This window comes from Sceloporus occidentalis, unplaced genomic scaffold (genome assembly GCF_023333645.1).
Source record: "Sceloporus occidentalis isolate IW3139 unplaced genomic scaffold, rSceOcc1.0.p SCAF_5, whole genome shotgun sequence".
NCBI classification, from domain to species: domain Eukaryota; kingdom Metazoa; phylum Chordata; class Lepidosauria; order Squamata; family Phrynosomatidae; genus Sceloporus; species Sceloporus occidentalis.
Window position 1 is genome coordinate 29,980,421 of NW_028316985.1, and position 15,597 is coordinate 29,996,017.

The 15,597-nt window shown below is 39.3% G+C and overlaps 1 protein-coding gene across 2 annotated transcripts; it reads left to right on the plus strand.

Moving 5' to 3' along the window:
• Positions 1-647: 647 nt before the first annotated feature.
• Positions 648-14,380, plus strand: LOC149311854 (hibernation-associated plasma protein HP-27-like). Of its 2 annotated transcripts, none has more exons than XM_089526728.1 (3): positions 648-763; positions 10,791-10,949; positions 13,617-14,380. In XM_089526728.1, exons 1-3 carry the CDS (start codon positions 721-723, stop codon positions 14,096-14,098), a joined length of 684 nt encoding a protein of 227 aa, XP_089382854.1. In that variant the 5' UTR covers positions 648-720; the 3' UTR covers positions 14,099-14,380. The 2 variants fall into 2 exon arrangements, with proteins under 2 accessions (XP_089382854.1, XP_089382855.1); XM_089526729.1 differs by having other exon boundaries at positions 656-742.
• Positions 14,381-15,597: the final 1,217 nt, after the last annotated feature.

Here is a 15,597-nt window from a genome sequence, read left to right on the forward strand (position 1 = left end):
GACAGTATGCTTGCATGTGAACAGATTTCCTCAGAACTGAAGTTAATCATTGTTAAGGAAATCCACTGTCCTGTGTCAGCAAAATCATAAGGGCAACGAACTTGTTAAATGAACAGATTTCCTGAACTAAAACCAGTCAAACAAACAAACAAACAAACAAACAAAGAAAAACCAGGAGAAGCAGTCCATGAGATTTGCTTGGATGTTTCTTATACATAATGTGTAAAGATGAGTTGCATTCTACAGAAAACATGAACGAGAGAATGTCATTTGTCTTCCACAAGTAGAATTACTCTGCTTACATCTACCATGATTTTATTTGGCCTCGATCAATTGAATAAACATTGCTCATTTGCCCAATATGCAGATATTTTAAAGTTCAATGTACTAACATACATGGCTCAAACCTCGCTCACTATCCTTCATTTACTGGAAACTGCTGTTATGTTTGGGGGGTGGGTGGGGTGAGGAGAGAGAGCAAGAAAGAGCACTCTAAAAGTTAATAATAGAGAAGAGCACACTTGGGAGGAAACTGAAAGTGAAAAAATCATGGCTACCAATAAAATGTGGACAGGAGGGAATATATGAGTATTTAAGTGGAAGACTTCATTCATTCAAACATACTTCAGTTTGGGTTTATGAAGAGAGTGGTTGTTTGTTTTTGTTTTGTTAAGAGGTACAGAGAGATTCAAGAGGGAAGATCACTTCTAAGGACACAAGATGATTTTGGGGAAACTCAGAGGTTGCAAAGTCTTTTGGACAGGTTTGATTTTCTTGTTTTGATTGTGGTTTTAATTCTTTAGCTGGGGTAATGATATCTGGGTGTGAGGCGAATTCATCTTCCTTCACATTTTGAAGCAGAAAGTAACATTTCAGTCTCTGCTGCATCTGTACTGATGGCAGCAGAATTTCTGTTTCTCTCTGGAGGCAGTGAAGAAGGGAGGAATCCCCCCTCCCCATTTTAATGTTCTGAAAGATAAATAAGGATACATTTCACATTACTGCTCTCCTCTGAAGTAAGTCATATTAATTTTGATGGAACTAATTTTCAAGTTAGCATGCAGGCTTATTCTAATATCTAGTTTATGTTTCGGAAAGTGATTCATTTGTGAACAGCGTCATTCCTTCAAGTAACCACAGGGGTCAAGTTTGAAGCATGGAGCAATCTACTTCTCTGTTATTTCCATCCTCTGGCATCACCTCCCAGAATTCTCCCACAAGAAAAAGAAATCAGTTTTGACAATGAAATTGGAAACTCTTTCTTTTCCAAAGCCTTTCCAAGATGACAATTCTGGCTAAGGTTGAGGGTTTCTTAATTGTCTAGATCAGTTCTTTGTGTGCTGACACAGGAATAAACTTTATTGCATCAGACAGGGCTTTCTTCTATGAAAGAGTAGATGTAGGACTGCACTGCAGCCAAAGAGCAGCTGATGCAATCCTGTAAGATAGGCAGAAAACAGCTACCTGTAGAACTTTCTTTCTTTCTGCAAAGAAAAAAAATCAGCTTCCTTACCCCTAGGGACCACTGCCTGAAATTTAGGAGTTTATCACATGTAATTTTCATGCTGACACTCTTCTGAGTGTAAATCTGTTCTACATATGATTTCCCTCTGTACCTACCAACCCACCAACTGCATCCTGCTATAGGGTTGCTGCAGCCTTCCCTCAGCCATTCACTCCCTGGTGCAGATCTAATCCCTGACCAGTTGTTGCCCCAGAAGTTGTTATCCAAAAGTGACATTATCAAACTCTGAAGTCATGCCTTTCTTGCTATGCAACCTGCTTAAGATGGTGGTAGACACCCCACTAGTAGGTTACGATGGTGGAAGTCCACCCTGGCCAACCTAACTCACTTTTTAGTTCACTGAGGAGGTCAGAATATTGTGCCAACCGCACAGTGTCCAAAATATCACCAACCCAATCTTTTTTCCTGCTGCAGCCAATCCCGTAGTCAGTTTCTGGCCAGTAGTGAGCAAGATGAGTGTCAGAGAAGCATATTTCTGAGATCTTTGCAAGGATGATGTCATTGCATGTGTCCATCTAAAAGGAAATAACTAGATGCTTCTCTGCTGCTTCTCTCCCACTGTCCATCAGCAATGACCCACCCTCCCACCCTCTTTTCTTGTGAGGCCTAGGATGTATTTCCTGATGTATGTGTTTGTTTCTATCATGCTCATGCTGTTTTTTTAATACATCTGAAAGCTTTGTCTTTGTCACAACTTTGTGTAGAATGGTTAGCATAGGTCCTGGATCTGGGAAATCTTTTGCCAGCCTCCCCATGGCAATGATAACATGCAAGGGACCCCAGGGGGAGGACTCAGGGTGTGTGGGATGGAAATAGAGGTGCCCAGGCTGGGGCAGATGCATTTCCTGACCCCCCCCCCCCCCCACAATAGCAGAGGGATCATTTGGGGGCAACTATCCAGCTGAACTCTGTCATTCCAGAGTCTGGCTGCTGGCTAGAGTGACGGCCTCTTCAATCAGCACTGGGTTGGTTGATGCTAGGATCTGGATCCATGCGCAAGCCAACCCTATCTACAGCTGTAATCAATAAAAAGTTGTGGCCATCTTTTCTCCAATTAACACTTTGCTTTCCAATTAACACTTCATCTATTTTCACTCGCTTTCATTTTGTCATATGCTAACTTAATCAGGTACAAGTCATTTCAGTGACATCTGTATGAATATTTTGTATTTATATCAAGCAGAGAACAGTGCAGCCAGTGCAACAATATGAGCTAGTGGTAGAAACAGGAGCAAATATTCAGGATGCGAAATCTACCTTGGGATAGGAAAGGAGATAGAAATTTTTTTTTATCTAAACTTCAATAGAAGAGCTCCTAAGGCTATCTTTCATATGTGGAAGTTGGCTAGCATCAATCATGAGGCAAGAGTCTCATGCCCTCTTTTCCAGACAAAGATTTAACTAACTGTTGGGAGATAGGGGAAGTGATCTCTGCAGGAAGGCAGGAAGCAAAGGGCTTGAGTACATAGTTAAAAGAATTAAACAGAGAAGTGAAATAAAAGAATACATATAATCTTTAGAGCCCCCCCCCCCCCCCCGGTTGAAGCCTCTTTGCTTCCAACAATGTCCAATCACTAGTCCAGTTGCCAGTTTTTACATTATAGTAAGGAAGAAGTTTATCGCATGGGGGAAAAAACGTCCCCCGATGCGTTCTAACGAACACGAGCGCGCGCGCACAAGGAGTGTGATGGGAACCCGATGGGTCCCAGAACGCTAGTTTACAGCATGGTGGAACGCCGCCATTTCCGCCGGACGTTCCCATCGGGTTCCCAATGTGTTCCAGAGGGCGCCATTGTGGTGGAAATATTCCTTGTTGAAATAAAAAGCTATAGAAAGATGGAGTCACCTTTGTCAGCCAGAGAGATGGTTTTTGAAATAAAGGCTTGGAGTTTAGAAAACTAGAGCAAAGGAATAAGGAGTGCATCTTGACCTGGATGGAAGCTGGCACCAGTAAAAAGACATAACATAAACTACTGAGATAAGGACATTCAGAAGCAAGGTTAGGAGGAAAGCCACTGAATTCCTACAGGAGGGGGTAAGGAGTGATGATGCAGTTTTAATGTATGCATGTATTTCTGTTCTGATTGTAAGAATTCTGTATGTTTAAATTGTAATTAGCCAATCAGGTGTATAGAAGAAGCTTCTTTGTCTTGAATAATATAAAAAGAGCCATTTTGTCTTGTTCGGGGTCTCAGCTTTTGGAACTTGAATTCCACTGAGTTCATTGTTTTCCTTTGTCGACAATTGGAAATAAACTTATGGATTTTCAATTACTAGGTCCTCTTGCCAATCCTTGCTCTGTCAGTCCTAGAAATTAAAGTTTCCTGAAATTTCTGTTACATATTTGGCGAGCCAGCCAGGAGTAAAGGCAAGCAAGAATTGGCAAAGAGTGGAAGAACTTATCTTCCTGCAGGCTCTATGTGTTTTTGGCATTGAGCGGACCCTTGTGAGAAGGCCCTGGCGCCATCCAACATTTTGATTGGAAGGGCTGAACATAAGGATTGGCTCAGTGGTAGGAACAGAGTTTAGCCTATGTGAGACCACTTAGTAATTTGAAAATTCACTGGGGGAAAAGGAAAGAAAAAAAATAGAAAAAGAATCATCTCTTCAGGAACAGGTAAAGTATAAAATATAGGGAAAAGTGCACTAAAAAGGGAGCCTCGTTGACCGGTCCAAATCTTTGGATGCGAGTGGGAGAAAGGACCCCCTCCCTGTGTTAGCTGAGCCAGTAGCAAAGGTTCTGCCCAGAGAAGCCTTCTTGCCAAAACTCAGGAACCGGGCCCCTAGGGAACATAAGCAAGGAACTGGGAACTGAAAGGAGGTAGATTGTGGTGTAAGTATTGATTGCCAAAGTGTGGGATCAGTGTGGAAGTAGTTAATCTACTGATCTCCAAGTGCCAATAAATTGTTTTACCTTTTGTGTGGTGGCAAACCTTTCCCTTCTGTGGTATTTTGTTTTAAATAGCTAGAAGTTAGGTGCTGGTGGAGAGTTGGAGGAGAGCATTGGTCTATTGTGAGTATAAATTATGGTTGTGATATTTTGTTTCATTCTGTCTGGTTGTGGTGGTGGCTTCAGTAAAGACTGTTGAGTTCCAGTAAAGAGTAAAACGTGGGTATATAACGTGTGGAATTTGTCTGTATGTAGTGTCTGAGATTTGTGGGTTTTGCAATCTGTCCAGTGTGTACTATAGTGTTTGCGCCTGTTGAAATTGTGCTTGTGGTCTTTTGTTGTTTTGTGTCTAAGGATGGCTGAGGGAGGTAAAACTCCTTTGGATTACATGGTTGGTCATTTTGATGAATGTTTTAGGAAAAGCATGGGGAAACGTTTGAAAAAGGAGCGATTAATCTTTTTGTGTAAAGATGTTTGGAGTCAGATTTTGCGAAATTGGCCGAGAGAGGGTAGTATAGATATTGACATTGTCTTGCAGTTGTATTCTAAAACATTGGAGCCAGAAAGAGGGTTACTCAATGATTATTTGTATATTTTCTATTGGTATAAGACTGTTTTAAAAAGCCCACCTGGGTTGAATAGTTGCAGAGAATTGGTGTTTAAAAAGGATGAGAGATTAACTAGTATTAAAGAAGCTGTGTTCAAGGTTCAGATTGATTTGGCCCAAATTGTGGAAGAGATAGAAAAGATAGAGAGAGACTCTGTAGAGAGAGGTGCAAATCAGGGAAGAAGGCCCCCACATGACAAGAAAAGAGGATTTTGAATTAGCTTTGTGTGTTAGACAGTGGCCAGGAGCAACCCAGAGGTAGAAACTTGTTGTTTGGGGAAATTGAAATTGTTTAAATTATAAAAATTGGAAATTGCCTTTGTGTATATTGTAGATAAATTTTGGAAAATTGGTGTTTTAACTTGAGGTTTTCATGATTTTAAATGATCAGTGCCTTTGGGAAAGTTCTGCCCTAAATTTGAATGCATATCTAAATTGAATATTAAGCCTGTGCCTTCCCAGAGACATTGCAAATTCTTTTGTCAGTGAAAGTTTTAAGAAGATGGGCAGAAATAAGTGCTTTATAGTGGTGGTGTTGTTATGGCATAGTAATAATAAAATAGTGAGTTTTAAGCTTAGCCAGTAAGCTTCAGCTGTGGCCTGATTTTGTGAACTGGACTGTGGTTGGAAGTTGATCTAAGAGTGGAGAAAATTGTGAGAAAGATAAAAGAAAGTGTTTGAAGGTATGAGGATGTGAAAATGATGGTGTGTGAAAGGAGAAAGTTTATGGAGCGAGTTGATAATGGTTTGCAAAATGGTTGGAAAATGTTTACAGAGGAAAGTATAAACAAGGTTTGAATTGAAATTGAAGGCTCAAGAATGTTGCAGAAGGTTTGAGTATGTTTAAGTGGCTGAGAAAGATTTAGAAATGAGTTTGGTGCAGAAGGACAAGTGGTTTGAGTTCTGGCTGGAGTTAGAGAGAGAAAGGGGGGTTAGGGAAAGCCCACGGTTTGCATTTTAAAACTTTTCCTTTGGCTAAAGCTAGAATGGTAGAAGCTATGTTGGAAAGAAAACCTGGAATGGAGTTTCGTGTTGCCAATCTGGTGGCTTTCACACCAACATGGGTACTTTTCAGAGCCTTTGGTGTGATTTTGGTAATTGGTTTTAATAGTAATTTTGAAAGTTAAGTATTTGGTGAGTTTTGGCCAAACGTTTGGGGAATTATCTTCGAGGCTTGTTTGTGAGAGGTTTTTCCTGGCTGTGGCTAAAGGAGATGGAGCAGCAGCACAGCGTTGTAAGTTCAAAGCTTGTTTTTTTAAAAAAATTTCTCTTCCCCTCTGGCTGAGATTTTTGTAGACTATTTTCATAGAATAGATGTTGTGCTTTAGACTTAGATGAAAAAAATAGTAAATGTCTTGTTAAGGGTGATCTATGAAGATGCTTGTTAAAAGAGATTGCATTAAGATGGTTTGTTTTTCTTTGAGTGGGAAGTGTGTGTGTGTTTGTAGAGAGAGTTCATATTACATCAATAGCAGCCAGACTGGATTCTATCTGACCAGAGAATGCAAGCTTGTTTTTGATATTTTTAAATTTACAGGCAAGCAGCTTTTTGCTCAATATTTTGTTTTTATTTTCTGGCCTCAAGATGCTCTCATGGGTTTTTAAAATGAAGTTTAAGTTGTGCCTTTGGGAATTTATATATGTTTTTTAAATGCAATTGTTTTTCATTGTGCTTTTTGGGTTTTAAATTATTGACCTGCAATCTTCTGATTGGCAATCCAGCTAAATTATTTTTCCAATTAAAGTTGATAAGATTAGTGTGTTAGGCCTGAATTCTTTTGAAGCCTGGGGAAAAGTTAGGATGTTTTGGTTTTGTAAGGCTACAGCTGTGCTAGGCTGAAACAGCTATTGCAATCATGCAAAGTTTTGGTTTATTTTTGGTTTATTTTTTTGAGTTTTAAGTTGTGATCCATGAGTTTCCTGGCCTATTCCCTGGCCTATTGAATTTTCGCTTTTTCTGAATATTGTGTGCTTATTTTGTGCTTATTTCAACTGCTAATTTTTGAGGCCATAGCTTTTGTATTTTTGAGCTCAAAGATGCCTGCAAAGTCTTGCCAATGTCATGTTAAAATTGGCTTGTTTTAAATCATTTTTTGTTCCTGGTTTTAATTTTTAATTTTGCTCTTGAATATTTTGATTTGTTTTGATTCTTGCTTATTGACTGCAATAATTGTTTTTTTTAAATTTCTGGCCTAAAGTTTTTGAAATGATTTTTTGTTATAACAGATGCTGAGAACTATTTTTATATTTTTAAGTTTTGAGAATGGCCCATCCAAGAGGTTTTTGTATATTGTTTTAGCTTGAATTTTTATTTTTATTTTTATAATATCTAAATGTATTTTTGAAAGCACTCGAAGTTTCTTTTTGTGATTTTTGGAACCCAGAGATCCAGAATATAATTGTTATATTCTGGTTAATTAGTGATTGTCAATTTGATTTACACTCATTGAAATTTATAATTTTTGTTATTTTGAAAAAATAACATGGCGAGCCAGTTGATCCTATGTTGAATTATTATGTGGTTCTGGAATGGAATAAGGAACGATATGAAAGTATTAAAGAGATTGGTATTCTATTATATTGTAGCAAGAGAAAATTTGGAAACATTTTACAAATTTAAATTCTGGTTTCCACTGCCAGACGTAATCAAAATTAATCAAGTTAAATTCAAGTCACTATGTGTGAAATTGTATCCTAATTCCAAGCTAGAATATATCATTTTGGCCTGAGAGGAGTGACTAAAAAAAAAAAAGAGCATCAACTGATTTTTTGAGTCCTGAGTAAAAAGCAAAGAAGTCACTCTATCATAGTTTTGTTTTTCCTGTTCCCTGTTCTGTTATCAAACTGTTGTGGATTCAAATGAGATAAAGCTGTGAGTAGATTGGGTCAGAGTTAAAGTTTCATATTCAGTATGTACATGTAAATGCAGTCTGTAAAATTAAGGTTACATATGTATTTAAAAAAAGCATTCAAAAGGTCCAAAGATGCAGGCATAGATAAAAACCTAAAGCATAAAGAGCTCAGGATGACCCAAGAATGATCCAGGGGATCTGTTGTTAGTTAGAGATAGCAGTGAGACATAAATTCTAGAAGAGAAATATCTTAGCAAAGCCTATAAGAGGGGAGTTAATGAAATGTGGCTAAAGTATACCTTTAATATATTCATAACATTCTAATAACTTGTCAATTAGTATTTTTCAGTTTTTTGCTTTTCCTTTGCCTGGGAAAAGGGGGGGTACAGACAAGAGGAACGAAGTTTAAGCCCCACTTACAACCGGAAGCTGAGTGGGCTCTACTTCGCCATCAATCAAGAAAAGCTAGGCTGCACCTTTCCAGGACTTCAGGTGCTCTACGCCAGCTCCTCTGAAAGAAAGATTTCCAATGCTCTCTATCACCCCTTTTCTCTTTTATGATTTCCTATATGTTTGTTATAAGTGATTACACAAAAATAATAAAAAGAATACACATACAGGAGCATGTCCCATTTTCACACCCCGGAAGCTGAAATGGGCACCACCTTGGACTTCAATCAAGTTTGAGCTGAAGCTCCATCAAAATATTATTTTTTTCAGAGACATTGCCTCTTTTTCTTGTCTATATTCCTTGTTTGTGTTCTTTATTTATGTTTCTGTTTGTTGTCTGAGGTTTTTATAAGTAATTAATGCTAAAAGTGATAAAGTTCAATCATACATATTCTCAAATCAAATCACATCCCAAGACATAAGCCTACATATACAAGCACATATGTTCCTGACATAAGCAATAACATATGATTTTCACAATAAAGTTAATAAAGCTATCCTATTGAAAAGAAGAAATAAGCTCATCAAGCTCCATGATCAAAGACATAATTGTGTTTGTCGTCAGGATTCCTATTGTTAACTGTGGAATTGGCATGAAATTCAAGTCAAGCATGGTAAGTTTTTTCTCAGGACGCTCTTTGAAAGGAGGGAGACTTTTATACATCTGGAGATAGTCTTAAAGTGTGAAGGCCAGATCTATTCTGATTAAATGGCATTACACAACAAGAGCTATTCCATAGTGATCTCCCTGAGAAAACGTGAGATGGAAGATGCCCCTGGAGTGGAGGAACATCTGAAACATGGTGGCACCCTGGGCATTCCTATTCTGTTATGAGAGTAGTCCAGAGAAGCATAGTAACAGTTGCTTGGCAAGAGTCTGTAACCAGGCTAAAAATTATACTTTCTCAATGAGAGGTGATTCTGACAGCAGATACAATATTCTTTATAGTGGAGTTTTCCTATTGAATCATGAAACAAATACACAATACATCACTATTAGAAGATTAGCTTGGTGTCAAGAGTAAACTCCAGAGAATCAGATCCAACAAAAGTGTCAAAGGGTTAAAAGCAATGAGAATATGTGTGTTTAACTAATGCTATACACTGTCTTTCTGAAATTGGACCGACTGGAAGATGTTATTGCCTGGTGATGGTAAGAATATTAATATTTTGGTAACTGCTAGACAGGTTTGTTTTGTTCTGAGTTTAGAGTGTCATATAAACATAGTTAATAGTTGATAGTATCATGCAATATGAATATTGATGAAACATCAAAAGGGGGGAATGTGGTGGAAATATTCCTTGTTGAAATAAAAAGCTATAGAAAGATGGAGTCACCTTTGTCAGCCAGAGAGATGGTTTTTGAAATAAAGGCTTGGAGTTTAGAAAACTAGAGCAAAGGAATAAGGAGTGCATCTTGACCTGGATGGAAGCTGGCACCAGTAAAAAGACATAACATAAACTACTGAGATAAGGACATTCAGAAGCAAGGTTAGGAGGAAAGCCACTGAATTCCTACAGGAGGGGGTAAGGAGTGATGATGCAGTTTTAATGTATGCATGTATTTCTGTTCTGATTGTAAGAATTCTGTATGTTTAAATTGTAATTAGCCAATCAGGTGTATAGAAGAAGCTTCTTTGTCTTGAATAATATAAAAAGAGCCATTTTGTCTTGTTCGGGGTCTCAGCTTTTGGAACTTGAATTCCACTGAGTTCATTGTTTTCCTTTGTCGACAATTGGAAATAAACTTATGGATTTTCAATTACTAGGTCCTCTTGCCAATCCTTGCTCTGTCAGTCCTAGAAATTAAAGTTTCCTGAAATTTCTGTTACAACCCCCCCCCCCCCCCCGGTTGAAGCCTCTTTGCTTCCAACAATGTCCAATCACTAGTCCAGTTGCCAGTTTTTACATTATAGTAAGGAAGAAGTTTATCGCATGGGGGAAAAAACGTCCCCCGATGCGTTCTAACGAACACGAGCGCGCGCGCACAAGGAGTGTGATGGGAACCCGATGGGTCCCAGAACGCTAGTTTACAGCATGGTGGAACGCCGCCATTTCCGCCGGACGTTCCCATCGGGTTCCCAATGTGTTCCAGAGGGCGCCATTTCTGGGAACAGTTTCAAAAGCGTTCCCAGAAATGGCGCCCTCTGGAACACATTGGGAACCCGATGGGAACGCCCGGCAGCGACGGCGGCATTCCACCGTGCGGTAAACTAGCGTTCTGGGACCCATTGGGTTCCCATCACGCTCCGTGCACGCGCACACACTCGTGCTTGTTAGAACGCATCGGGGGATGTTTTTTCCCCCATGCGATAAACTTCACTGTGTCTCCACACCATTATAGGAAGCTGGATTTGTGAGCTGGCATCACTGAAAAGGAATGAGAGCCTGCATGATTTAACATCTTGTCACTGTTGTTGTTGCTGATGTTAAAATACCTAAACATGATTATTTCTTTTACTATAGGTCTCTGGATTGTGGGAATTTTTTCACTCAGGACAGCAGAAAGTCAAGAAAAAGATAATGGTGAATCTGATTCACCAGGCCTAATGGGACCGAGAGGACCCCCTGGGCCACCTGGGCCACCTGGGCCACCTGGAGCAAGGGGTATTCCTGGGCCTCAAGGTACGGTTTGGGTGATTTACCTTTAATAATAATAATTTATAGCAAATTTTCAGGTACAGATTTCATTGAAAGGAAAAGCATTGCAATGGAAAAAAATCAAGAACTTCTGTGGGATAGAGCTTGGAAAAGGTACTTTGCCATAGAAGCCTGAAGATTCTAAGAGCAGTGGTACAAGAATTTAAATTTTCTGTGCTCTATCTTGGATGAGTATGCCTCTTGGATGGTTTGCATTTTCACATGTTATATTTTAATTTATAACTGTTTTACTCTTAAAATTGTTTATTTTTTAAAATTTTATATTTATATATTTAAATATGTTTGTAGTGTTCTTAAACTGTATAGTTTTATACTTGTTGTTCTCTGCCTTGAGTCCCTATATTGGGAGAAAACCAGGATATAAGAAAATAAAATAATAAAACAATATTATTATTTTTTCTGCATGCAAAATATCCCAAGCTGTAGAATTTCAAACAAACAATGGGGAGATGTCATCACAACAGATGTGTAGTAATATAACAGTTATGGGTGTTTGTTTGTTTGTTTAAAAAAGAAAGAGAGCATGTAAGATGAGAGTTGAGTTCTTTTTGTTTTGGTGAAACGGTGAAGAAATAACAAATAAGGTACTTAAATTATGTGTCTCTCTGTGTGTGTCATTTCCCTCAGAAGATCATTTCCAATATGCAACATGCCTAGGTCAAAAATCCTCCAGTTCCTGGCAATGGGACGGAGAGGGAAACATGCTTGGGGCAAAATAAAGTGAGGTCCCTGGGCATGACTCCCATGGTACTAATCAGAAAGCAGCTTCTCAGCCACTTAGGTAGAGAAACAAATAGCAGTTGCACACATCATGGGTATTTCCCATCACCTCATGCTCCATTCGTAGACTCTTAAGTCTGACTGAATGTTTATGCTTTATATAGCAGGGAGCCCTCTGATCCAAATTCACGGGACAGGTTACATTAAGAAGAGGGAGGGCCACATGTCTGGGCACTTCGTGGACCAATAGCCTGACCCTTGTATGGGTCCAACAGTTCTTTCATTCAGCATTCACTGTGGCAGTTCATATGATTATTGTCCTGTCCCTTATGTTGACTGATAACTCTGCCTTCCTTGCCAGCATTTTTGCAGACCCACTGTGCCTGAATCTTCCTAGGAATAGTAGTAGTAGTAGTGTGTGTGTGTGTGTGGGGGGGGGGAGCACCCCCCATATGGAGCATTTCATGAGTTCAAAAGTGCAGAAATGACTTGGATTTGTACTGGCCCATTCTTATTTTAAAACTGAAAGAGATTTTTAATGTCTTTATAGGAGACACTTCATGAAAACAACAAGGTGTTTGTCCCTTTTTAAAACCAAGGCCCAGATCCTGCATCAGACATGTAGCCACAATGTCTTAGATATGTTTTAACTCCCACCTGACCCTTGAAACCCACCTTAAAAGTCAGTCAGCTGTCTGGAATGATAGAGGTCTGTGTTGCTACTGAGTGGGGTGCTTCAGGGTAACATGATCAGCCCTCTCCTTCCAGTGTGTCACACAGAAATGATCAGAAACAAAGATCCCTACAGGGACCTGTCATAATTCTGCATCACAGTGTCATTTACTAGCATGAGAGGGCTGATCACATCATCTTGCAGTGCACCACTTAATAGCAGCACAGACTTCCATCACTCTGGACAACTGCTTGGCTTTTATGGTGGGTTTCTGAGTCGTTTGCTGTCATAGCAATATTGCCATGATCACAGAGTAGAATATGAAGCAGTTTTAAGTCTAACGTAGGACACTGTAGTTGACTGAAATGATGGCAGTTCACATTTTTATTAATATGGTCATCAGTGATGTATTCAAGTCTTTTGCTCACAAGTATCAAGTTGAGTCTCAAGTCCCTGAAAGATATTTTCAAGTCAAGTCTCAAGTCTGTGAGCCACCTTTAACAGGAAAAAAGGGACTTGTTGTTAGTGTATGTGTGTGTGTGGGGGGGGGGGAAGGAGAGTTTCAAAAACTAGAAAAACAAGAAAGGTAGGTAAAATATTAAATTATTATAGGCAATTTATGAAAATTGTATTTTAGAAAAACGAGGTCTGCTCAGCAGCCTGTCCCTGTAGCACACTGGAGGGATCTTCTAAAGCTTTTCCTAGGAGCAGCATCAAGCAGGACTTGCTCACATAGTGTTGAGTGGCAGGGTGCGTTTCTCGGAGGGGAACAGCAAATGTGTTAGGCAATGGGGTTGAGGTAGAAGGGTTTTTCCAAAGCTTTTTTAAAAAAATCTTTTGAACACTCCTCTGATGTGCAGTGGGTACAGACTGCTAAGCAGACCTCAACCTCTGCCTCAAGCCTATTCATGCAGTTATTGGATGAAGCTAGGCCAGCAACTCAGTCACTAAAAATATACGAGTCGTGAGTTGACTCAAAGTCAAGTCAATGCACCATTTATTTCCAAGCTGAGTCCAAATCGAGTCACTGAAGCAATCTGAGTCTGAGTCAGTTAATGAGTCTACATCACTGATGTTCATTGGCCCAAACAGAGGCTACATAACAATATAAAACTTACATGTATTCTATTCTGTGTAAAAGGACTTCAAATGAAACCATGGCACACTCATGGGGGCCTACTTCAGCATTCTTTCTGCTTCTCATTCTCCTTTTCCTGTTTTTGTTTGTTTTGTTTTAGGTATTCCAGGACCACCAGGCCCTCCAGGAGTTGTGGGACCACGTGGAATCCCAGGACTCTCAGGAAACCAAGGAATCCCAGGCCCCCCTGGAATATGCCATCAGCAACAGACATCTGCCTTTGTTGTTGAACTGGGGCGAAATTATCCAGTCCCCAATCGTCCCATTGTATTTCACAAGATCCTATACAATGAACAGCAACATTTTGATAAAGCTTCAGGAATCTTTACCTGCCAAATTCCTGGAGTCTATTTCTTTGGCTACAATCTAGAGGCAAAGTTTAATACACATATTATCTTGGTAGATAATGGCACTGAGGTGATAGACTCTTATCGGAATGTGGCAGGTGTCTTTGAAAACCTCTCAGCAAGTACGATCCTAAAGCTGGACAAAGGAAAGAAAGTGTGGTTAGAAGCAAAGCCGTATTATAATGGAATAACCCAGAAAAGTTACTTTATGGGCTACCTTATTTTTCCCTCCTAGAATCTAGATAAATGAGCCAGATTATAATGTTTCACACAACTGGCCTCATAAGCAGACTTGCAGATCAATTTGTCCTGGTTTTTGGTGTAGGTAATGGGCTACCTGCTGTCTGAGTTACAGAAATGCATCATTGTGTGTAGTAGTACATTTAATAAGTTTACGCAATGTTTAGAGAATTTTTTATGGTTTTCATACAATTTGATAATGATTGCTGCATTATGATTTGATAATATGTATAGCATGGAAAAGGTTGTCAAAACATTTGCAACTACTGGTTTGAAATTAAAGATAGAAATATAAGTATTTGGCTTTATTGTCTGGGTTCAGGGGCTTGAATTCTAATAAATCTGAGAAGTACTGAGCAGCTCTACACACTATTGGAAAGATCACATCTTTCCCCATTATCTTTACTTCCTTGAAATATTTAAGCTTTGTGTTGTTAATTGCTGTCAAGACTGTTGACTTATGATTTAGAAGCCTCCAAAACATTTTGTTATTTATAGTCCTGCTAAGGTTCTGCAAACTCAGGGAGTGCCTTCTTTGACAAAAATAATTCATCTGTAATGCAGGTTTCCTCTTTTCTTAAGACTTTCAACTTTACTGAGCATTATCCTTTCCAATGAGTCATATCATATCATAATATGTACAAAGTATGATAACCTTAGTTTAGTAATTTTGGATTCTAGGAAGAGTTCAGGCTTGATTTACTCTTGGACCCATTTATTTTTCTTTTTGGCAGTCCATGGTGTCCATGAGGCCTAAATACCTGAAAAGCACCAGATCTTGTCTGATCTTGTAAGCTAAGTGGGGTAATACCTTGGTTAGTACTCGGATGGGAGACTGCCAATGAATCCTAGGTACTGTAGGCTATATTTCAGAGGAAGGAAGTGGCAAAACCACCTGTAGGGAAAGAACCTTCACAGTTGCTACTTCCAGACTGGAGAACTCCATTCTTTGGTTGGTCTGATGAACACGCTCCTTGCTCTGTTTCTACTAGCAGAGAAGAAGTTTTTATTTAGACAGTCTTTTCAGTTTTGATTATGGAGCAGTACTGTATGTGTGGTGGCCTAAATACACTAAAGGCACTAGATCCCAACTTATCTTGGAAGCTAAGCTGAGTCAGCCTAGTTAGTACATGGACAAGAGACCCCCAATGAATATCAGGTGCTGTAAACTATATCTCAAAGTAAGAAACCGGTAAAACAACCCCAGATTATTCCTTGTCTAAGAAAACTCTAGCAAAAGCTGACTTAAAGGCACATACACACACACAAAGGCAGAAGGCAGTAGGAAAAGAGGAAGACTCCATTATGGGTGGATAGATTTAATCAAGGAAGCCATGGCCCTGAGTTTGCAAGAGCTGAGCAAGGCCATTGATACAAGCTGACTTGGAGGTTTCTCATGCAGAGAGTCACCCTAAATCAAGGTTGACTTCATGGCAATTAACAAAAATAAAGTTACCAAGGGAATGCAAACACAGCAAATGTAAGTGTTCTAGG